This window comes from Papio anubis, chromosome 13 (assembly GCF_008728515.1).
Source record: "Papio anubis isolate 15944 chromosome 13, Panubis1.0, whole genome shotgun sequence".
NCBI classification, from domain to species: Eukaryota; Metazoa; Chordata; class Mammalia; order Primates; family Cercopithecidae; genus Papio; species Papio anubis.
In genome coordinates this window covers 46431658-46458524 of record NC_044988.1, presented here as the reverse complement: position 1 = coordinate 46458524, position 26867 = coordinate 46431658, and the positions used below count along the sequence as shown (strand labels likewise).

General features: G+C 36.0%; 1 protein-coding gene across 2 annotated transcripts in view; it reads right to left on the bottom strand.

The window, feature by feature from the left end:
• Window positions 1-26867, bottom strand: part of CNTLN (centlein) — a 361398-nt gene that overhangs the window by 217966 nt on the left and 116565 nt on the right. For both annotated transcript variants that reach the window (XM_031654268.1, XM_031654269.1), the window contains exon 6: window positions 12037-12170. In XM_031654268.1, coding sequence (XP_031510128.1) covers window positions 12037-12170 — 134 coding nt within the window. The remainder of the gene's footprint in view (window positions 1-12036; window positions 12171-26867) is intronic.

Sequence of the window (26867 nt, the reverse complement as noted above, 5' to 3'; positions counted from 1 at the left end):
ACTGTTAAAAGAAAAATAAACAAACAGAAAGCAACAATAACAGCATCCAACAAAAAGGTCCTTGCAAACTGAAAGATCAAAGCTAGATAAACTCACAAAGATGAGGAAGAATCAATGAAAAAACAATGAAAACTCAAAAAGTCAAAATGCCTCTTCTCCATATGATCATAATACCTCTCCAGGAAATGCACAGAACTGGGCAGAGGCAGAGATGGATGAACTGACACAAGTAGGCCTCAGAAGGTGGGTACTAATGAACTTAGAGAGCTAAAGGAGCATGTTCTAACCCAATACAAAGAAGCTAAGAACCATGATAAAACACTACAGGAGCTGTTAACCAGAAAAATCAGTTTAAAAAGAACATAAATAACCTAACGGAGTTGAAAAACACAACCTGAGAACATCACAATGCAACAAGTATCAACAGCCAAGCTGACCAAGCAGAGGAAAGAATTTCAGAACTTAAAGACTCTCTTGCTGAAATAAGACAGGCAGAGAAGATGAGAGAAAAAAGAATGAAAAGAAACAAACAAAACCTCCACGAACTTTAGGATTACGTAGAAATACCGAACCTATAACTGACTGGGCTACCCGAAAGAGATGGGGAGAATAGAACCAAGGTGGAAAACATACTTCACGATATCATCTAGGAGAACTTCCCTAACCTGACAGGCAAACATTCAAATTCACGAAATCCAAAGAACCCCAGTAAGATACTCCATGAGATGATCAGCCCTAAGACACATAATCATCAAATTCACCAAGGTCAAAATGAAGGGAAAAAAATGTTAACAGCAGCCAGAGAGAAAGGTGAGGTCACCTACAAAGGGAAACCCATTAGACTAACAGCAAACTTCTCAGCAGAAACCCTACACGTGAGAAGAGATTGGGGGCCAATATTCAACATTCTTAAAGAAAAGGATTTCCAACCCAGAATTTCATATCCAGCCAAACTAAGCTTCATAAGCTAAGGAAAAATAAAATCCTTTTCAGACAAGCAACTGCTGAGGGAATTAGTCACCACCAGGCCTACCTAGCAAGAGCTCCTGAAGGAAGCACTAAATATCAAAAGGAAAAACCACTACTAGCCACTGCAAAAACACACTGAAGTACAAAGACCAATGACACTAAAAAGCAACTACATCACTAAGTCTGATAAATAACCAGCTACCATCATAACAGGATCAAATTCACAGATAACAATATTAACCTTAAATGTAAATGGGCTAAATGCCCCCAATTAAAAGACACAGAATGGCAAGCTGGATAGAGTCAAGACACATCAGTGTGCTGGATTTAAGAGACCCATCTCACATGCAAAGACACACATAGGCTCAAAATAAAGGAATGGAGGAAAATATACCAAGCAAATGGAAAGCAGAAAAAAGCAAGATCTGCAATCCTAGTTTCTGACAAAATACAGTTTAAACCAACAGAGATCAGAAAAGACAAAAGGGGGCATTACGTAATGGTAAAGGGTTCAATTCAATGAGAAGAGCTAACTATCCTAAATATATATGCACCTAATACAGGAGCACCCAGATTTATAAAACAAGCTCTTAGAGACCTACAAAGACACTTAGACTCCCACACAATAATAGTGGGAGACTTATCACCCCACTGTCATTATTAGACAGATCATCAAGATGAAATTAATAAGGGTACTTGGGACGTGAACTCAGCTCTGGATCAAGTGGACCTGATAAATATCTACAGAACTCTCTACCCAAAAACAACAGAATATATATTCTTCTTGGCGACACACAGCACTTACTGTAAAATCGATCACGTACTTGTAAGTAAAACACTCCTCAGCAAATACAAAAGAACTGAAATCATAACAGGCTCTCAGAAAACAGCACAATCAAATTATAACTCAAGATAAAGAAACCCACTCAAAACACAAAACTACATGGAAATTGAACAACCTGCTCCTGAATGACTCCTGGGTAAATAATGAAATTAAGGCAGAAATCAAGAAGTTCTTTGAAACCACTGAGAACAAAGAGACAACACACAGAGTCTCTGGGATGCAGCTACAGCAGTGGTAAGAGGGAAATTTAATAACTGGGAGGTGGAGGTTGCAGTGAACCAAGGTCATGCCATTGCACTCCATCCTGGGCAACAAGAGCAAAACTCTGTCTCAAACAAACAAACAAACAAACAAAATCCTCAATAAAATACTGGCAAACTGAATACAGCAGCACATTCATAAAGTTTATCCACTACGATCAAGTCAGTTTCATCCCCAGAATGCAAGGCTGGTTCAACATACACAAATCAATAAATCTAATTCATCACATAAACAGAACTAAAGACAAAAAAACACATGATTATCTCAACAGACACAGAAAAGGCCTTCGATAAAATTCAACATCCCTTCATGTTAAAAACTCTCAATAAACTAGGTATTGACTGAACATACCTAAAAATAATAAGAGCCATTTATGACAAACCCACAGCCAATATCATACTGAATGGGCAAAAGCTGGAAGCATTTCCCTTGAAAACTGGCACAAGACAAGGATGCCCTCTCTCACCACTTCTATTGAACATAGTATTGGAAGTTCTGGCCACGGCAGTCAGGCAAGACAAAGAAACAAAAGGTATTCAAACGGGAAGAGAGGAAGTCAAACTGTCTCTGTTTGCAGATGACATGATTCTATATCTAGAAAACTCCATTGTGACAGCCCAAAAGTTTTCTAAATTGATATGCAACTTCAGCAAAGTCTCAGGATACAAAATGAATTGCAAAAATCACAACCATTCCCAAACACCAACAATAGACAAGCAGAAAGCCCAATCATGAATGAACTCCCATTCACAAATGCTACAAAAAGAATAAAATGCCTAGGAATACAGCTAATAAGGGAAGTGAAGGAGTGAAGGACCTCTTCAAGGAGAACTACAAACCACTGCTCAAGGAAATAAGAGAGGGCAAAAACAAATGAAAAAATATTCCATCATGGATAGAAAGAATCGATATCATGAAAATGGCCATACTGCCCAAAGTAATTTATAGATTCAATGCTATTCCCATTAAACTACCATTAACATTCTTCACAGGTTTAGAAAAAACTACATTAAAATTCATATGGAACCAAAAAAGAGCCCGTATAGCCAAGACAATCCTAAGCAAAAAGAACAAAGCCCGCAGCATCACACTACCCAACTTCAAACGATACTACAGGGCAACAGTAAGCAAAACAACATGGTACTGGTACAAAAATAGACACATGGACCAAAAGAACAGAATAGAGATCTCAGAAATAAGACCGCAAATCTACAACCATCTGATCTTTGACAAACCTGACAAAAACAAGCAATGGGAAAAGGATCCCCTATTTAATAAATGCTGCTGGGAAAGCTGGCTAGCCATAAGCAGAAAACTGAAACTGGACCCCATCCTTACACCTTATACAAAAATTAATTCAAGATAGGTTAAAGACTCATTAAATGGAAAACCCAAAAGTATAAAAATCCTAGAAGGAAATCTCATCCAACCATTCAGGATATAGGCACAGGCAAAGATTTCATGACAAAAACATCAAAAGCAATTGTAACAAAAGCAAAAATGGACAAATGCTATCTAACTAAACTAAAGAGCTTCTGCACAGCAAAAGAAACTAGCATCAAGTGAACAGGCAACCTACACAATGGGAGAAAATTTTTGCAATCCATCCATCTGACAAAGGGCTAATATCCAGAATCTACAAGGAACTTAAACAAATTTACCAGAAAAAAACAAACAACCCCATTAAAAAGTGGGCAAAGGACATGAATAGACACTTCTCGAAAGAAGACATTTATGATGCCAACAAACATGAAAAAAAGCTCAACATCACTGATCATTAGAGAAATGCAAATCAAAACCACAGTAAGATACCATCACACACCAGTCAGAATGGATATTATTAAGAAGTCAGCCAGGCACGGTGTCTCACTCCTGTAATCCCAGTACTTCAGGAGGCCGAGGTAGGTGGATCACAAAGTCAAGAGATCGAGACCATCCTGGCCAACATAGTGAAACCCCATCTCTACTAAAAATACAAAAACTAGCTGGGCATGGTGGCACACACCTGTAGTCCCAGCTACTCAGGAGACTGAGACATATGAATTGCTTGAACTGGGGAGGCATAAGTTGCAGTGAGCCGAGATCGCTCCACTGCACTCCAGCCTGGTGACAGAGCGAGACTCCATCTCCAAAAAAAAAAAAAAAAAAAAAAAACAGATTCTAGCGAGGCTGTGGAGAAACAGGAATGCTTTTACACTGCTGGTGGGAATGTATATTAGTGCAACCATTGTGGAAGACAGTGCGGCGATTCCTCAAAGACCTAGAACCAGAAACACCATTTGACCCAGCAATCCCATTACTGGGTATATACCAAAAAGAATATAAATCATTCTATTATAAAGATACATACACGTGTTATGTTCATTGCAGCACTATTCACAATAGCAAAGACATCGAATCAACCCAAATGCCATCAAAGACAGACTGGATAGAGAAAATGTGGTACATATACAACATGGAATATGATGCAGCCATAAAAAGCAACGAGATCATGTCCTTTGCACGGACACAGATGGAGCTGGAAGCCATTATCGCCAGCAAACTAACGCAGGAACACAAATCTAAACACTGCATGTAGTGGGAGCTGAACAATGAGAACACATGGATATAGATAGAGGAAAAATACACACTGGGGCCTGTCAGTGGGGAGGGTGGTGTGTGTGGGGAGGGAGAGCATCAGGATAAACAGCTAACATATGTGGGGCTTAATACCTAGGTGATAAGATTGATAGGTGCTGCAAACCACCATGGCACATATTTACTATGTAACAAACCTGCACATGTATCCTAGAACTTGAAACAAAATTAAATTTTTTAAAAAAAGAAAAATAGGACATCTAAAGGGATAGGGGGAATAAAATTAAGAAAAATGAAATGTAATTGTGCATACTCAGAGGAAGAGTATACTTCTCAGTAGGAGTAACATAAGAACTTAGAAGAAGAGTGAAGAAGTACAAAAAGTAAGCCATCATTCCCCTGTGAAATACCAATAGAAAGCCAAGATGTAAGGACATCTCTGTGAGGGCAGGAACTTTCTTGTTCACTGCTATAAACAGAGCACCTAGGACAGTTCCTGTCTCTTATTAAGTATTTGTTGTTGTATGGGACACATACATCTTTTGAGATTCAACCTCAGCTAGCTACTAGAATTTTGAGTCCATTTTTCTGCCTCAGCCTACTAATAGATACATCAGCCTACCAAATATATACAGTTCATATGACTCCATCACGGGAGGATAATGAGCTGCACGCCTACAGTCTTTTTCTCCATTTACCATTTCCAGACTGGGATAAACAATGCTACTATACAGGGGTAGTATGAGCAACAAACCGGAAGACAAAACACAAAAGGAAACCAGAGAGATAAATTATCTTCTTCCATCTGATGGCTTGCTCTACGGCATGGTTTCTCAGTTCTTGAGTGGCTAAGTCAGTGACCTGATGTCTTCATGGTTTATCATGAAGCAATGGCCAGAACAACAATGCATTACCTCAAATTACTTTTTATCCTTCCCTGCCTCAGATTCTTGTTCTTTTGCCCACTCTGTACTGGAAGTGAATCTCCCAAGTAATCAGTATGTAATCCCTGACTCAGGCTCTGTGAAAACAGTTGTTGAATGAATGAAATGAAAAAGATAAAAAAGAATTGATACAAAGAAAACAAAATGCCATCACAGCTTTAAATCCATAATGAGAGTAGTTACAAGCAAAATCAAAGTTATGAAACATAAAATTGTTACCTTCAAACTTGAGAAGCTCCTCTAGATACAGATGAAAGAGGATTAAGGAAAATCTAGGTTAGCTGAAAGAGAAGATGCTGAGAACCAACAATACTTCTTCCCATCTCATGACGGATATTAAGTTGTGTAGAATATTATTGTACTGCTGAAATATAAACCTAACAATCTTTCATTTACCAGTGATTGTTTTAGTCCATTTTTGTTAGTTACAACAGAATCCCTAAAACTGGATAATTTACAAAGAAAAATGAATTTATTTCTTACAGTTATTCTTACAGAAGTCCAAGGTTGAAGGGTTCCATCTGCTGAGGGCCTTCTTCCTCGTGGGGACTCTATGCAGAGTCCTGAGGCAGTGCCAGACATCATATGGCGAAGAGGCTGAGCATACTAACTCAGGTCTCTCTTCCTCTTATAAGGCCAACAGTTGCATTCCCATAATAACCCATTAATACCTAAGTGGATTAATTCATTCATGAGAATGGATTAATTCATTCATGAGGGCAGAGCCCTCATGACCCAATGGCCTCTTAAAGTCCCAATGTCCGAATTCTGCCACACTGAGGATTAAATTTGAACATTAACTTTGGATGGGACAAATATTCAAACCATATCAGTGATACTGTAAGTAGGCCATGTGATTAAATTAGGAATATCCCTTTAAAGAGCAGGTTTGATAGGAAACACTAACAGAGGGTTTTGAAGAGCTTCTCTACATATTCTGCAATAAAAAAAAAAAAAAAAAAAAAAAAAAAAACCAAACAAAAAAAAACTGATACCTTCCCAAAACAAAGATCTATGGCTTGTTCACATTACATTTGCTTTTCTCTATTCTAAGACCCAAACTGGAGCATCAGACTGTAGTGGAAATAGGCTATTCTCCTGGAAAAAGGTGAAAAGCAAAGGCAAATCAAACAATGGCTCCTTTAAAGCATTTGCAAAGACTCTCATTTCACTGGCCAAAATAAGTCACATGACTAAATTGGATGCCAACAGGGGCAGAAAGCATATGGTAGCAATAGGGAAAGCCCTGGTAAAAACGGGCCCATGAGATGAATCAAAACAAACAGTACTGAATGAACAAATCAAGAGTAAAAAGTTTAGTGATAAACACTGAAGTACTATATAGAATTATGCCTAAACATCTGTGTTCACTGTGGTTATACAAGAGGAGATAAATGCTATAATTCTTAAGATACAAATTGGAGGGAGTCAAAATGGTTGAATTTATGTGCTCATTTCCAGAGTATGTAGAGCAGAGTGCCAAAATCAACTAGAGATGAAATGTAGTTTAAAAAAAAATCATGAATCTCCAAGGTTTTTCATATCAGTTTGTTCTTAGTTTTAGAAAGATAGTGTTCCTTATAGAGAAAAACTAATTATCTAAGATGTAATAATCTCCTCAAGTTCACAGAGAGCCTTATTGTTTCATTATATGAAAAAAAAAACTAAAATTATTAGTTACCAAAAGAGCATGTGCAATATAGTCCCTTTTATTTAAAAATGTCCGTCTACTCAATCTTCAATTTATAAATAGGGACTGAGAAAAATCTAGAACAATGATCACAAAATTTTATGGCTATTATTTCTCTAGGGATACATTTTTAGTGTAATTTTTTTTCTTTTACCTTCCTTATACTTTTCTGTACTGCATGTATTTATTTTTATATAATTCACGTTTATCATTTGTACCAAAATAACTATAGCACAATTCATAGTAAAAATAAAACAACTAATTTTTATCCACCAAAACAACTGCACAGTAAAACTATATGCAATAAAAGAAAAATCATTTGAAAACTATATGGGAAGGAAAAATTACATTTAAAATAGTAACAAGAAACAAGAAAGAGCTAGGAATAAATTTAATGAGAAATGTTCAAAACCTGTATGAGGAAAGACACAGAGGTAGACTGAAACAAATGAAATGACACACCACACTCTGGGACAAGAAGACTGAACACCATAAAGATGTCAATTCTCCTTAGATTATTGTAAATTTTATGTGCTAATAATATACCAAGAAAAAATAAGCAAGTTTACTCTAAAGTTTATGTGCAAAGACTAACAGGGAATAATGGCCAGAAAAGCTCTGAAGAAGAGTAGTAACTGAGAATGGGCCAATCTTCATCATCTCTACTCTGTTTAGCCTAAGAGACCAATCTCTCTAAAGACTAGATTATACTGCTCCTTGTTTTCTGACTCTGAATGAATTTCATCAGTTGAAGGCACTAGCTGGTGATTCCAGGGTAAAGGAGAAAGAGGTCCGGATATTTATTTACCCAGCTCACTCTCTGCTGAGCCACAGTTTGATAGTGCCTGTGTTCCTCTGTCTAAGGTTATTGCTCTTATTGGGCAGCTTCTGTCACAGGATACTAATTCTTGTCCCTTCTGGCTAAGGGTGGTAATGGTGGTTGTTGATAATCCATGGTCAGTATTTTCTGAATCTATTATCTATTCAGAGAGAACTGGTATCTTTATCATAGTGAGTCTTCCAAACCATGAACTTTGTTATTTCCCTGAACATATTAGATCTTTTACTTTTCTCAATGTTTGTAGAATTCTCTGAATAGAGGTAACACACATTTTTCATTAGATTTGCTTTTCATACCTCCAGTAATATTGTAAATTCTTCTTAAGTTTATTTCCTAATATGTTTTGCTGGTATAAAAATGCAATTAAGTTTTATATACTGACCATGTATCCACCAAGCATGATAAACTTATTAAACTATATATAAATTATTTTGGGTTATCTACGTGAATTAATCATGTTTTAGCAAATAACTAGGATTTCTGCTTTCATTTCTAGGTCTTGTATCTTTTTATTCTTCTTTCCTTACTACATACTTGTTATTTCTGACTATGTGCTAGACCTTACTTTGTAAAACTTTAGATATAATTTAAGTCCAGATTATTTTATCATTCTCCAAAGAAAACTCACTTGCTTCTGCTAAGCATCTGAGAAAACCAGCAATCCAGATGTATTAATCCAATTTCAGGATTCTGTCTGAAGATTTTCTGAACCAAAATTATGACTGCACTGTCTTGACTCAATTTCTAACAAAAATTCTCACCTCAATTGTAGAACCATTACCTATTCAGGCAAAAGTTTTGGTTAGGCAATTTAATCGGTTATCCTTTTTTATGCCATAGCTAGGTAAATATATCCATATGCTCTATATAGATTACAGACATGTACATCATTATATATGCATAGAGTTGGACTTCCATATGTGTGGTTTCTGCTTCCACAAATTCAGCCAACAATAGATCAAAAACAATAATTTTAAAAATATAACAACAAAATAATACAAACAAAAATACAGTATAACAACTATTTACATAGGATTTACACTGTATTTGATATTATTAATAGAAGTAATCTAAAGATTTGAAGTATACAGGAGGATGCACATAAGTTATGTGCAAATATTGCCGTTTTATGTAAGGGGCTTGAGCATCTATAGATTTTGGTATCCATATTGAGGCCTAAAACCAATCCCCCACAGATACCAAGGAATGACTGTATATACTTATTTATACTGTAACCTAGGCAAAAATCATTTGAGGTAGAGTTCACAAAAATATCCTTTAGCACAATGGGTGACATGGATCAAATATTCAATAAAATATAAATGACTATGAACTTCAAACAAGGGACTCCATACAGAAACAGTAGCTCTATCATTTATCATTGGAAAAGTATATCCAAATAAGAAAGTGCCTAGACCACTTTTTCCACAATTATGGCTTTATATGTCTTGATTACAACATAGATTCAATAAACTGGGACTGGTATATCATAACCACCCTCTCCCAATGAAATAATGATGAAAGAAATAAGACACGCAGTATATCCAACAGTAATCCTCATACAAGATAACTCAGGAGACACACTGTAGACATCTCAACTACTAACTTATAATGAGGATTCAAGACAAAGTACACTGCTCCAAACTACCAACTCTGTGCTATCATTCTTCTCCTCTGTGAATCCTTTTTTTCAAAATTTCAGCTTTTATTTTAGATACAGGGGGTACATGTGTGGTACTATTACTTGGCTCTATTGCTTGATGCTGAAGTTTGGGTATGGATCCTGTTACCCAGGTGGTAAATATAGTACCCAACAGGTAGATTTTCCACCCATGCACCCTCACTCCCTTTACCGTCTAGTAGTCCACAGTGTCTACTGCTCCTAAGTTTATGTCGATGGGTGCTCAGTGTTTAGCTCCCACTTATAAGTGAGAACATGAAGTATTTGGTTTTTTTGTTCCTACATTAATTCACATAGGCCATATGCCTCTCTGAGTCCTTATAATCAAACTCTTACAATTACACATGGCCCACTAGCTATTATTCTTTTACTATTGTATAAGAAAAAGTGCATGTGAGGATATTCTTGCTTTATTTGTAATAACTTACAGCTCTTGCAATACACTAAATTTAAATATACAAACTCATGCAAAATGTAGAAGAAAACATAGTTGTTATATCCCATGTCCTTAACACTGCACTATATCCTAGAACGAACACCATATTTGTTGTAATAGCCTAGCACCATCATACTCTAAAATGGAAAGGTCTTTGTTGAAATATCTTATGCAGTTCTAGATGTTATATTTTAAGAAGAAGATTGACAATATGGAAAACAGTCAGAAAGGTAATCCAAAATATGATAACATCTGTGAAACATGTACATGAAGAGTTTATGTAAGAAATAGGAGTAGTTGATCAATTAGTGAAAAAGTTTTGTCACTGAGAACTGTCTAAGACCACTGAGTTATGTTATAGAATAGGGAGTAGATTGTTTCTGAGATTCTCCAGATAATAAAACTATAATAAATGGGTGGGAATTATAAAAAGGCAAATTCCAACTAAGTACATGTAAAACAATGTTCAAAAATTTAAAAAATATAAAATGAAAACAGCAGTATTGAAAAGCATGAGAAACTTTTAAACTAAGTTTCAAGGAAAGACTTAATGCTATGTATGCTATCTTATTGGGAAGAGGATATGAATAAATAAAAATTTTTAAATTCCATCCAAATCTAAGGTTCTATTCCTATTTAGAATTACTTTTCTGACTTCACTATTGTTTTAAAAATAATTACAATATGAGCTGATATGTCAACCAGTTTGTCATCTATGAAGTTTATACTTTTCCTCACCCTTATGATGAAAAAGTTTTTAAATGTGATACAAGGAATCTGTTAATGTTCTAATTCATTTTAATTTTACTGGCTTCAATAATGGTAAACAGTTTCTCATCCAAACTAAATTCACAATGGCACAAATTTACAAAACTGTATTTTACCCAATGGAACCATAAAAACTACCTGATAAACAGCACTAAATTGACCCCCTTACCAATGCCCACTATCATGAAGGAAAATTCCCAGATAAGTTTTACCAAAGAACTCCACCCAATGTGTACCAAAATGGCAGAGATGTATCCATCATTTATATATCACTTAGTTTTAAATTAAAATAAATTATATATTCAAAGTCTATTATATACCTCTAGAAGCATACCTTCGATCCCATGCTCTGGTGCTACCAAAATAAATAAACACATACATACAAATATGCATGCATGTCCATTCATGCGTGTGGACAGACAGACAGATATTGATCTATGAACCAAGGAAAAGTTCTGTCTTAATTTATTCTCTCTCATACTATTTTCTGAAAAAGGTAATTATAAAGTAAATTAATAGTTTTAACATCTTTAAAAAACACTTAGAAACACAAGTGTATCGTGCTTACTTTTTCAAGTAATCCAACTTTATGAAAAGTATTATAAAATCAATTATGTTGATATAGAAAGACTGCTTTACAAACTGAAACTATATAGAACATAATAAAATTAAAAGTCAAAATTTGTTTCTCAGTTATTATTGTTCACTGTAACAATATGAGTATCATGTAACACATAGCTAGAAATGTTAGAAGAAAACAATGAATGAAAGAATTACAATGTCCTTGTTAAAAACTGAAACTAGGGTACCCCTTGACCATGCTTGTCCAATCCTGTATACCCACTCATTCTCCCAGGCAATTTTTCAATTTAGTGTAAATAACTCCAGATTCTCAATGCACAAACATATATAACCATAGAAAACATAGTTATTATTTTACAGTGTTAGTAATAAGTATAAATGCTATCATTCTGAATGACTAATGACATTTCTATAATGTTAAATTAAAAATTGAATATACTTGCCTGACCAGGGTAATATCCATATCCTTCTGGATAAGTTCAGTCTGTTTATTACTCAACTGTAATGATAGAGCATTATATTTACTCTGTGATACTTCAACTTCTTTCCTTGCTTCAATTAAATTGTCTTCAAAGGCCTAAAATTAGAGTGCTTATATCAATAATCAAACATAATAAATACTAAATGTAACAAAACATGTTATATTTAACTATTCTACAAAATGACAGAGAAAAACTAATACTGTTTTAATTTTTTCACTTACTTAAAATAATTTTAACACAAACAATAACTTTTATACCAGTCACGGATTTTTCTTCAGAAACTTAAAAATGTCATGGCCTCTTGGTATAAAAGTTAAGAATGTGAAGTAAATAAACTAGAAGATATGTATAAAACATTTAGTTATTAAATTATTGTACAATAAAGTAATACAGTAGATGAACAAAAAAGAACTCATTTATTTTGATATTAATCACAATAAATTATAGACATATACTTATTTCCCTGTTTTCTCTGTTTGAAGTGCACATACAGAAGAAAGGACAGTACTTCAAAGACATCAAAATAGTTTTCCAAAGTTTGAGACTCAGATCATGTTCCGTTCTCTTGACTGTAGTGAAATGTACCTAAAGTTCTTGAAAGTTGATCTTTTCCTCCTGATCATTCTCTACATCTTTTTTCATTGTGAAAGGATTTTAAAATTAGATGTTTTAAAGATACAATATAAAATTAATTGTAATTACTTTTGCAAAGAAAATATATATATATATATATATATATATATATCTAAATAAAGTATGCCAACATAAATACCATACATTCATTATTTCCAAACATAAACACCAAGTTTTAGGTAAAGCACTAGAAATTCCTATTTATCTGCAAAAAAGGACAATCATAGATAGACAGCAAAGGCAGACAATTAGATGGAGGAAGGAGAGGAAGACAGAGGGGAGGAAAGGGCAGAAGGAGGAAGGGTGGGAAAGCAAGCCTTTTTAAAAAGTTACTCTATCTTTTTGCCCAACATATACAGAGATGGCAGATGTTCAACTACTGACAGTTAGGACTAAATGCATTGTTACGCTTAGCAGTGGAAAGAATTCAAACTCAGATAATGAAACTGGGGACTACAGAAGGGCTCTCATACTCTTAAAAAGTCAAAAGCCAGGTAGGGTGATGCCTCCAGCTTTGTTCTTTTGGCTTAGGATTGTCTTGGCAGTGTGGGCTCTTTTTTGGTTCCATATGAACTTTAAAGTAGTTTTTCCAATTCTGTGAAGGAAGTCACTGGTAGCTTGATGGGGACGGCACTGAATCTATAAATTACCTTGGGGATTATGAACACTTTCATGATATTGATTCTTCCCATCCATGACCATGGAATGTTCACTGGCCATCAGAGAAATGCAAATCAAAACCACAGTGAGATACCATCTCACACCAGTTAGAATGGCGATCATTAAAAAGTCAGGAAACAATAGGTGCTGGAGAGGATGTGGAGAAATAGGAACGTTTTTACACTGTCGGTGGGACTGTAAACTAGTTCAATCATTGTGGAAGACAGTGTGGCGATTCCTCAAGGATCTAGAACTGGAAATACCATTTGACCTAGCCATCCCATTACTGGGCATACACGCAAAGAATTATAAATCATGCTGCTATAAAGACACATGTACACGTATGTTTATTGCCGCACTATTCACAATAGCAAAGACTTGGAATCAACCCAAATGTCCATCGATGATGGACTGGATTAAGAAAATGTGGCACATATACACCATGGAATACTATGCAGCCATAAAAAAGGATGAGTTCATGTCCTTTGTAGGGACATGGATGCAGCTGGAAACCATCATTCTCAGCAAACTATCGCAAGGACAGAAAACCAAACACCACATGTTCTCAGTCATAGGTGGGAATTGAACAATGAGAACACTTGGACACAGGGCGGGGAACATCACACACCAGTGCCCCTCATAGGTGGGGAAGTGGGGAGGGATGGCATTAGGAGATATACCTAATGTAAATGACAAGTTAACGGGTACAGCACACCAACATGGCACATGTATACATATGTAACAAACCTGCACGTTGTGCACATGTACCCTAGAGCTTAAAGTACTATTTTAAAAACAAACAAACAAATGAACAAAAGAAAAAAAATAAAAAACTACAAGAAGCCAAAAACAGATTGTAACTATAGTCTGGAGACATAGAAGAAATTTTTTAACATACCACAAATAAGATCTGTGTAAAGCTGCTCATCTCAAGATTCAATCTGATTTCTGCCAAATATAAGGCAGGGACAAGGTGCCTCAAGCTTGAAAGAAGATCTAGCTCCAGACTGAGGTACCCAAAAGTACCAGGAACCTCAAAATAGCTTAAAAGGGATAAACGAACACCAGGGTAGAAATAGAAGATGGTAATTCCCATCAAGACAAACCCTTCAAAATCTAACCTTCAAAAAGAGAGTCAACGAAGTGAACAATCAGAAATAAACACTACTCCGCCAGGCGCAGTGGCTCATGCCTGTAATCCCAGCACTTCGGGAGGTTGAGGCGGGCGAATCACAAGAGCAAGAGATCGAGACTATCCTAGCCAACATGGTGAAATCTTGTCTCTACTAAAAGTGCAAAAATTAGTTGGGCATGGTGGCATGCACCTGTAGTCCCAGCTACTCGGGAGGCTAAGGCAGGAGAATCACTTGAACCTGGGAGGTGGAGGTTGCAGTGAGCTGAGACTGCACCAAAGGAAAGAAAGGAAAGAAAGGAAAGAAGGAAAGAAAGGAAAGAAAGGAAAGAAGGAAGGGAGGAAGGAAGGGAAGGAGGGAAAGAAAGGAAAGAAAGAAAGAAAGGAAAGCAAGGGAAAGGAAGGGAAGGAGGGAAAGCAAGGCAAGGGCAAGGCAAGGGCAAGGCAACGGCAAGGCAGCGCAAGGCAAGGCAAGGCAGCGACACTATCCTAGCGAAATGCAAATATGGGAACCAATTTAAAAGAACTATAAATATACAGAATATACTAAAATAGACAAACATTATGAAGCAAAAATGGAACAATCAGGCAGTTAAAGTGAAAAAACTACTATTTGACGTGAAGAGTAGACACAGAGAAACCAAATCAAAAATTATTGAAATAATCCAGCCAAAGCTGATGGTGTCTTGACAAGTAATAACAGAGGTGGTGAAGAGTCCAATTTAAAATATATTCTGAAGGTAGAAATGACAGGACCTGTTGATAAGTATCTGTGGAGTTGCAAGATAAAGATAGGAATTAAAGATCTCTCATAGGGATATGTCCTGGGAGCAAAGAGGTAAATGGTGGGTCCATTCATCATGATAAAGCAGACTACAAGAAAGATAGGCTGAAAACAATAATCCAAATGTCAGCTTCCAGTGGACATAATACATACATTTTAATTATTATAAAATATGAGCAAGTTTCCCAGTAAGTATAAAAACCTAGAACAATTTTTCATGAAAAACCTAAATTACCAGAATGGAATCAAGAATAAATAATAGAACTTCATTTGTAATACTAAGCAAAGGAAGAAAGAAAACGAAGTAGGAAAATGCACCCCTCAGTGCAGGTGGTCCTAAAGCTAGCCCTCACACAGAATTCCAGCCTGGGTTTCCATTTTTGGAAGGTCAGTGAACCCCAAATCTGGAGCATGACTTATGGTGGGCCCCCACAAGTCATGCTCCCAAGGTAAAAAACAAAAATAGAATTCCTCTCTGACGGAAATACCCTTGATATTAATACAAAATTAAGGTAAAACTTTTCATTGTTTCCCACTAAATATTGTTCAATTTTAAGCCATGTGACTATACTACACATTCTAAATTTAAAAATTCAAAAAAAGAAAAAACAGAAAATTTCAAAGGATAATTCAAAATGTTACAAATATCAACACATTTAATCAATTATATAAAGCTGACTCACAAAAACACCTTATCTGGTCCTAAAGGTTTAAAGGAAAGGCCTACAAACATTTCAATAAATGAATAACCCCCGTCTTGTGGGAAACGTTACAAAGAATTTAAAAAGGATGTTCTCAACTCATTTTATGAAAATTGCATGACCTGTTATCCAAGTCAGAAAGGGAAGGACATAAAAAGTAACATTTCAGAGCGATACCACTTAGGCATATAAATGCAAAAATCCAAAATAAACTATACTAGTATTAAAGAAAGATTTGGGTAATTTATTGAGATTATTTGGTTCCAGAAATACAAGGATGGCTTAACATTAGAAAATCTATTAATATAATTTACCACATTAAGAGATTAAAGAAAAAAAAATATGAACATGCCAATAGAGTCAGAAAAATCACCCAAAACAATCCAACACCTTACGATTTAAAAACAAAAACAAAAAACTAACAAAAATATAGGAATACAGAAGAATTTTCTTACTTTGGTATGAATGTCAAAAATCAGCAAATACGATAATTAATTGTGAAATGTTCATTCAAAAATCAAGAACAAATTTGTTTTATATTAAAATTGTCCTGGGGATTTTAGGTAATATACTAAGAGAAGGAAAAAAAGAAAAGACATTAAATATATAAATATTAAGAGAAAGAGTAAACCATTCTTATTAGTAGCCAATATGATCTTCCACCAAAAAACAAAAACAAAGTGTAAACATTTAGAGCTAGAGTTGAGCAAGATTATAAAAGACAACTGTGCAAAGCTCAGATGATTTTCTATAGAACTAAACATTTATAATATCAACAAGAAACATAAAATAACCAGAAATAAATCTTACAACCAATGTACAATATAATTATATGAAGTCAGAAACCAAAAACACTTGTATGACTCACTTTATTACAGTATTCCCTTTATTGTGGTGGTCTGGAACCAAAATAAATAATGAAACAGAGGAGTAGAACAACACTATAGAACAACTGGAACTAAAAGAATAATACAGAATATTCTACTCAACAACAACAGAATATACATTCATCTTCATGGCTCATGAAACATTCTCCATGACAGACCATAAAACAAGGCTCAACAAATTTTAAAATACTAAAAATATATAAAGTATTTTTTCTGATCACAGTGTAATAAAACCAGAAATCAATTACAGAAGGAAAACTGGAAAATTTTCATCTACGTTGAAATTATGCAAAACATTCTTAAACAATAGACCAAAGAAGAGATCATGAAAGAAAGAAATTATAAAATACCTTGAGACAAATAGAAATGAGAAAACATACCAAAATTTACGTGATGCAGAAAAAGGAACGGTAAGAGGCAAGTTTATAGCTGTAAGTGTGTAGTACATTAAAAAGGAAGAAAAATCTCAACAACCTAAATTTACACACTGGAAAGAACTAGAAGAAGAACAAATAGAACCAAAAGTTAGCAGAAGAAAGAAGTAAGAAGGATTAGAGTAGTGATTAATTAAATAACAAAACAATAGAAAAAAAATTTTAAATAAGAGTTGGCTTTGGAAGAGATCTTTAAAAATGGATACGCCTTTAGATAAATTAGATTTTAAAAAGAGAAAACTCAAATAATTATAAAATAGAATTAAAAACAAAACCATATGATCATCTCAATAGACACAGAAAAGGTTTTGATAAAATCCAACATCCCTTCATGATAAACTCTCAACAAACTAGGTATTGAAGGAACACACTCCAAAATACTAAGAGCCATCTATGACAAACCCACAGCCAACATCATACCAATCATACTGGCAAAAGCTGGAAGCATTCCCTTTAAGAACTGGAACAAGACAAGACAAAGATACCCACTCTTTTTTTTTCTTAACTTTAAGTTCTCAGATACATGTGCAGAACATGAAGGTTTGTTGTATGGGTATACACGTGCCATGGTGTTTGCTGCACCCATCAGACCATCATCTAGGTTTAACTCCCAAGTGAATTAGGTATTTGTCGTAATGCTCTCCCTCCCCTTGCCCCCTGCCCCGCAACAGGCCTCAGTCTATGATGCTCCCTTTCCTGTGTCCATGTGTTCTCATTGTTCAACTCCCACTTATTAGTAAGAACATGCAGTGTTGGTTTTCTGTTCCTGTGTTACTTTGCTGAGGATGATGGCTTCCAGCTTCATCCATGTCCCTGCAAAGGACATGAACTCATTCTCTTTTATGGCTGCATACTATTCCATGGTGTATATGTGCCACATTTTCTTAATCCAGTCTATCATTGATGGGCATTTGGGTTGGTTCCAAGTCTTTGCTATTGTAAATAGTGCTGCAATAAACACACATGTGCATGGGTCTTTATAGTAGAATGATTTATAACCCTTTGGGTATATACCCAGTAATGGGATTGCTGGGTTAAATGGTGTTCCTGGTTCTAGATTCTTGAGGAATCACCACACTGTCTTCCGCAATGGCTGAACTAATTTGCACTCCCACCATCAGTGTAAAAGCATTCCTATTTCTCCACAGCCCTGCCAGCATCTGTTGTTTCCTAACTTTTTAATAATCGCCCTTCTAACTGGCATGAGATGGTACCTCACTGTGGTTTTGATATGCATTTCTCTAATGACTACTGATAAGCTTTTTTCATATGTTTGTTGGCATCATAAATGTCCACTTTTGAAGGAGAAGTATCTGTTCATGTCCTTCACCCACTTTTTGATTGGGTTGTTTTTTATTGTAAATTTGTTAAGTTCCTTGTAGATTCTGGATACCTTTGTCAGATGGGTAGATTGCAAAAATTTTATTTCATTCTGTAGGTTGACTGTTCACTCTGATGCTAGTTTCTTTTGCTGTGCAGAAGCTCTTTAGTTTAATTAGAAGCCACGCCCACTCTTACCACTCCTATTCAACACAGTACTAGAAGTCCTAGCCAGAGCAATCAGTCAAGAGAAAAAAATAAAAGACATACAGATAGGAAAAGAAGTCATGTTACCCCCTGTCACTCATAAGATGATTCTACACACAGAAAACCCTACAAATTCCACCAAAAGGCTCCTAGGGAATACACAATTTCAGTAAAGTTTCAGGACACCAAATCAATGCACAAAAATCAGTAGTATTTCTATATGCCAATAATGTTCCAGCTGCGAAGCAAATCAAAAACACAATCCCTTTACAATAGCCACAAAAATTAACAAAATACCCAGGAATACATCTAACCAAGATGATGAAAGATCTTTACAAGGAGAAGTACGAAACACTGCTGAGAGAAATCATAGATGACACAAACCAGTTGAAAAACATGCCATGCTCATGGATTGGAAGAATCAATATCATTAAGATGGCCCTACTCCACAAAGGAATCTACAGGTTCGATGCTATTCCTACCAAACTACCAATGTCATTTTTGACAGAATTACAAAAACTATTCCAAAATTTATATGGAACCAAAAAGCCCAATTAGACAAAGCAATCCTAAGCTAAATGAACAAAGCCAGCGGCATCATATTATCCAACTTCAAACTATACTACAGGGCTACAGTAACCAAAATAGCATGGTACTATTGGTACAAAAACAGACACAGAGACCAGTGGAACAGAATAGAGAATCCAGAAATAAAGCTGCACACCAACAATTACCTGATCTTTAACAAAGCTGACAAAAACATGCAATGGAGAAAAGACTCCCTATTCAATAAATGGTGCTGAGATAACTGGCTAGCCAAATGCGGAAGATTGAAACTGGACCCCTTCCTTACAACGTATGCAAAAATCAACTCAAGATGGATTAAAGACTTAAATATGAAACCAAAAACCATAAAAACCTTGGAAGACAACCTAGGCAATACCATTCTGGACACAGACACTGGCAAAGATTTTATGACGAAGACGCCAAAAGCAACTGCAACTAAAATTGACAAATGGGATCTAATTAAAGAGCTTCTGCATAGCAAAAGAAACTATCATCAGAGTAAACAGTCAACCTACAGAATGGGAGAAAATATTCACAAATTATGCATCTAACAGGGGTCTAACATCCAGGTTTAACATCCAGAATCCATAAGAAACTTAAGTCAACAAGCAAAAAAAAAAAAAAAATGACCCCATTAAAAACTAGGCAAAGAACATGAACAGACACTTGTCAAAAGAAGACATACAAACAGCCAACAATCATGAAAGAAATGCTCAAAATCACTAATCATCAGAGAAATGCAAATCGGAAATACAATGAGATACCATCTCACACCAATCATAACGGCTTTTACTAAACAGTCAAAAATAACAGATGTTGGGGAGGCTATGGAGAAAAGGCAATGTTTATACATTGTTGGAAGGTTTGAAAATTAGTTCAGCCACTGTGGAAAGCAGTTTGGAGATTTCTCAAAGAACTAAAAATAAAAATAGAACTACCATTTGACCCAGCCTCACTCAGTAGCCAAAGAAAAATAAATTGTTCTACCAAAAACACATGTGTACTTGTATATGCATCATAACAGAAGAGCAAAGACATGGAATCAAGCTAGGTGACCACCACCAACAAACTGGATAAAGAAAATATAATACATATACACTATAGAATAGTATGTAGCGGTTAAAAAAATCGTATCCTTTTCAGCAACATGGATGCCGCTGGAAGCCATTATCCTCAGCAAAGTAATGCAGAACCAGAAAACTAAGAATACTAAGAACAACTGTATTCTAACAAATACAAAACTGTATTCTAACAAATCTGTATTCTAACACATACAAAACTGTATTCTAACAGATTGGATAATCCAAAGAAGTGGATATAATCCTAGAAACAAATTTATGAAAACTGAAATATGAAAAAACAGAAAATCTGACAGAACAGTAAGAAGACTGAATAAGTAATCAAAAACCTACCAACAAAGCACAGGTCTACATGGTTTCACTGGATAATTCTACCAAAAATTTAAACAATTAACACCAATGCTCCTCAAACTCTACTAATAACTGAAGTACAGAGAGTATTTTGAAGCTCTTTCTATGAGGAGAGCATCATCCTGATACCAAAGCTAGAAAACAACACTAGAAGAAAACTAGAGACCAATTATCTGATGGATATTAATGCAAAAATCATAAACAAAATACTAGCAAAAAAGATTACACAATATGACCAAGTGGAATTCATGCCTTGAATGCAAGGACGATTGAAACATACAAAATTCAATTAATGAAATAAACCACAATGAAAGAATAAAAGACAAAAATCATAGAATCATTTCACTTCATACAGAAAAAGCATTTGACAGGATTGAACACCCTTTCATGATTAAAAAAAAATCCACAAACTAGGAATAGAAGGGAGCTACTTCAACATAACAAAGGCCAAATACAAAAAGCCTATAGCTAACATCATACTCAATAGTAAAAGACTAAAAGCTTTTTCTCTAAAATCAGGAACAAGATGAGACTGCCCACTCTCACCACTTCTATTCAACATAGTATTTTTTTTTTTAATTTTTAATTTTTGAGACAGAGTCTTGCTCTGTCACCCAGGCTGGAGTGCAGTGGCGCGATCTCAGCTCACTGCAAGCTCCCTCTCCCGGGCTCACACCGTTTTCCTGCCTCAGCCTCTGGAGTAGCTGGGACTATAGGCGCTCGCCACCGAGCTGGGCTAATTTTTATTTTATTTTATTTTTAGTAGAAACGGGGTTTCACTGTGTTAGCCAGGATGGTCTCGATCTCCTGACCTCGTGATCCGCCTGCCTCAGCCTCCCAAAGTGCTGGGATTACAGGCGTAAGCCACCGCGCCTAGCATCAACACAGTATTTATTTACTGTGCAACTACGCAAGAAAAATGGAAGGCATCCTAATCAAAAAGGCAGAAGTAAAATTATCTCTTCTTGCTGATGGCGTGTTCTTATATGTAGAAAACCATAAGATTCCACCAAAAACTTTTAGAACAAATAATTCAGCAAAGCTGCAGTACACACACAAAAAAATACACAAAATAGCTACATTTCTGTATATTAACAATGAATAATCAGAAAAGGAAATTAAGAAAACAATTTCATTTACAGTTGAAAAAACTACTAGAAATAAATCTAGCCAAGGGGGTGAAAGACTTGTACACTGAAAACTATGAACACTATGAACAGAAATTATAGAGGACACATATAAATAGAAGACACCTCATGTCACTAGATTGGAAGACAATGTTAAGATGTAAAAACTGCCAAAAGTGAGCTACACATTTAATGCACTCCTTATCAATATCCCAATGACACTTTTTGCAGAAAGTTAAAATATCATCCTAAAATTCATATGAAATCTTAAGCAACCCTAAATAGCCACAGCAATTCTGAAAACAATAATATTGGAGAACTCATATTTCTTCATTTCCAAATGTATTACAAAGCTACAATAATGAAAACAGTATTGTACTGACATACAGATATACAGACCAATAAAAATAGCCTAGAAATAAACATTTCTATATGTGCTCAAATAACTTTTCACAAAGGTACTAAGACCAACTGATGACTAAAAGGCAGCCTTTTTGACAAATGTTGCCAGAAAAACTAGGTATCTACACACAAATGAATGAAGTTGGACCCTTACACCATACACAAAAGAAAAAAAAAAAAAAAAAAAAAAAAAACCTCAAAATGGATTAAAGACCAAAATATAAAAGCCAAAACTAGAAAACTCCCAACATACGGAAAACACATCATGATACTGGATTTGGCAATGATTTCTTGCAAATGACACCAAAAGCATAGGCAACAAAAGCAAAAACATAAAATTGGGACTACACCAAAAACATACAGATGGTACTACACCACAACTGAAAACTTTTGTTCATCAAAGGACACAATCAACAGATTAAAAAGGCAACAAAAGGACTTGAAGAGATATTTCTCGAAAGATGATATACAAGTAGCCAAGATGCATACGAAAAAATGGTCAACATCATAACACAAATATGTTCAACTGGGATTTGTCCCAGGGATGCAGGGATGATTCAATATACACAAATCAACAAATGTAACACATCCCATCAATAAACTGAAGGACAAAAATAATCTGATCATCTCAATTAATACAGAAAAAGCATGATAAAATTCAACACACCTTTATTATAGAAACTGTCAACAAACTAGCGAAACAAAAAACATGCCTCCAGATATTAAAGGCCATATACATCAAACCCATAGCTAACATCACACTAAATGGGGAAAAATTAAAGACCTTTCCTCTAATTTAAACAAGAAAAGAATGGTCAATTTCACCACTTCTAGTCAACACAGTACTGGAAGTCCCAGTCAGAGCAATCAGGCAAAAGAAAAAAACAACAGAAAAGACATCCAATTTGAAAAAGTGAAAGTCAAACTGTCCCTATTTGCAAACAACATGATCTTATATCTTTCTTTTTTTAATGACTCTACCAAAAAAAACTCTCAGAACTGATAAATAAATTCAGAAAAGTTGCAGGATACAAAATCATGTACAAAATAAGTAGCACTTCCATACATTAGTAATGAAATAGCTGAAGAAGAAATCAAAAAAGCAATTCTACTTCCAAAAGCTACAAAAAACAAAAATAAGTATCTGGGATTAAATTTAACCAAGGAGGGTTAAGACATCTACAAAACGAACAAACAAAAACACTCATGAAAGAAATTGACAAGGACACAAAAAAGAATAAAAACATATCACACTCATGGGTCAGATGAATTAATACTGTTAAAATGACCAAACTGCCCAAAGCAATCTAGATTCAGTGCAATCTCTATTATTACCAACATCATTTTTCACAGAAATAGAAAAAAAAATTCTAAAATTGATATGGAACCAAAAAAGAGCCTGAATACCCAAAGCAATCCTGAGCAAAAGAACCAAGCCGAAGGTATGAGACTACCTCACTTCAAAATATATTACAAGGATATGTTAACTGAAACAGCATGGTGTTGGCATAAATATAGACACATAGACGAATGAAACAAAATACAGAACCCAGAAGTAAATCCACCGATTCATAGCTGATTGGTCTTCAACAAAGCAACTATAAATATACATTGGGGATAGGATAGGATAGCACCTCTTCAATAAATGATGCTAGAAAAACTAGATAACCATGAGCATAAGAATGAAACTGGACACATCTCTCACCATATAACAAACAAACTTAAGATGGAGCAAAGGCTTAATTGTAATACATGCAATTGTAAAAATGCTAGAAGAAAACATGGAGAAAACTCTCCAAGACATTAGTCTAGGCAAAGATTTTATGCCTAAGAACTCAAAAAAACAGGCAACAAAAATAAAAATAGACGAATGGAACTATATTAAATAAAAACCTTCTGCACGGCAAAAGAAAAAATAGGTTGAAATTCAGTCTACAAAAAAGAGACAATCTTCAAAGTAGCAAGAAACCTTTGAAATGAGTTAAAATATTTGCAGATTACTCAGTCAACAGGGGACTAGTAGCTAGAATCCACAAGGAACTCAAAGAACTCAATGGTTTTTCAAAAGTCACATTTTAACATGTGCAAAAAAAAATGAATGGACATTCCTCAAGAGAAGATATACACATGGCCAACAGGTATATGGAAAACACTCAGCATCATTAATCATCAGTAAAATGTAAATCAAAACCATAATGAGATGTCACGTCATCCTAGTTAGAATGACTATTACTAAAGGGACAGAAAATAACAGATGCAAGTGGGGATGCAACAGTGTATATGGGAGACCTCTTGAGATACGCACCAAGATGGCCCAATAGGAACAGCTCCAGCCTCCAGCTCACAGCATGAGCGACACAGAAGATGGGTGATTTCTGCATTTCCAACTGAGGTACCGGGTTCATCTCACTGGGGTGTGTCGGACAGTGGGGGCAGGACAGTTGGTGCAGCTCAACGAGCAAGAGCCAAAGCAGGGCAAGGCATCACCTAACCCTGGAAGCGCCAGGGAGAAGGGAATTCCCTTTCCTAGCCAAGGGAAACCGTGACATACAACACTTGGAAAATCAGGTCACTCCCACCCTAATACTGGGCTTTACCAAGTCTTAGCAAGTGGCACACCCATGCCTGGCTCTGAGGGTCCCACGCCCACAGAGCCTCCCTCATGGCTAGCACAGCAGTCTGAGATCTAACAGCAAGGCGGCAGCGACACTGGGGAAGGGCGCCTGCCATTGCTGAGGCTTAAGTAGGTAAACAGAGCAGCCAGGAAGCTCGAACTGGGTGGAGCCCAGGGAACACCAAGGAGGCCTGCCTGCCTCTGTAGACTCCACCTCTGGGGACAGGGCATAGCCAAACAAAAGGCAGCAGAAACCTCTCCAGATTTAAATGTCCCTGTCTGGCAGCTTTGAAGAGAGTAGTGGTTTCCCCAGCACAGAATCCGATCTGAGAACAGACAGATTGTCTGCTCAAGTGGGTCCCTGACCCCCGAGTAGCCTAACTGGGAGACATCTCCCACTAGGGGCAGACTGACACCTCACAGAGCCGGGTACACCTCTGAGACGAAGCTTCCAGAGGAATGATCAGACAGCAACATTTGCTGTTCAGCAATATTCACTTGTCAGCAGCCTCCACTGCTGATACCCAGGCAAACAGGGTCTGGAGTGGACCTCGAGCAAACTCCAACAGACTTGCAGCTGAGGGTCCTGACTGTTAGAAGGAAAAATAACGAACAGAAAGGACATCCACACCAAAACCCCATCTCTACGTCACCATCGTCAAAGACCAAAGGTACACAGAACTACAAAGATGGAGAAAAAGCAGTACAGAAAAGCTGGAAATTCTAAAAATCAGAGCACCTCTCCCTTTCCAAAGGAACACAGCTCCTCACAAGAAACAGAACAAAGCTGGACAGAGAATGACATTGATGAGTTGACAGAAGAAGACTTCAGACAATCAGACTTCTCTGAGCTAAAGGAGGAATTACGAACCCAGTGCAAAGAAACTAAAAACATTGAAAGAAGATTTGATGAATGCCTAACTAGAATAATCAATGCAGAGAAGTCCGTAAACAAATTCATAGAGATGAAAACCATGACACGAGAACTACGTGACAAATGCACAAGCTTCAATAACCGACTTGATCAACTGGAATAAAGGGTATCAGTGACTGAAGATCAAATGAATTAAATGAAGCGAGAAGAGAAGTTTAGAGAAAAGAAGCAAAAATAAAAAAACAAAACCTCCAAGAAATATGGGACTAAGTGAAAAGACCAAATCTATGTCTGATTAGTGTACCTGAAAGAGATGGGGAGAATGAAATCAAGTTGGAAAACACTCTGCAAGATATCATCCAGGAGAACTTCCCGAATCTAGCAAGGCAGGCCAACATTCAAATCCAGGAAATACACAGAACACCACAAAGATACTCCTCAAGAAGAGCAACTCCAAGACACATAATTGTCATATTCACCAAACTTGAAATGAAGGAAAAAAAGTTAAGGGCAGCCAGAGAGAAACGACAGGTTACTCACAAAGGAAAGCCCATCAGACTAACACCAGATCTCTCAGCAGAAACTCTACAAGCCAGAAGAGAGTGGGAGCCAATATTCAACATTCTTCAAGAAAAGAATTTTCAACCCAGAATTTCATATCCAGCCAAACTAAGTATCATAAGTGAAGGAGAAATAAAATCCTTTCCAGAGAAGCAAATGCTGAGAGATTTTGTCACCACCAGGTCTGCCCTATAAGAGCTCTTGAAGGAAGCACTAAACACGGAAAGGAACAACCGGTATCAGCCATTGCAAAAACATGCCAAAATGTAAAGACCATTGATGCTAGGAAGAAACAGCAGCAACTAACAAGCAATATAACCAGCTAACATCATAATAACAGGATCAAGTTCACACATAACAATATTAACTTTAAATGTAAATGGGCTAAATGCTTGAATTAAAAGACACAAGCTAGCAAATTGGATAAAGAGTCAAGACCCATCAGGTTGCTGTATTCAT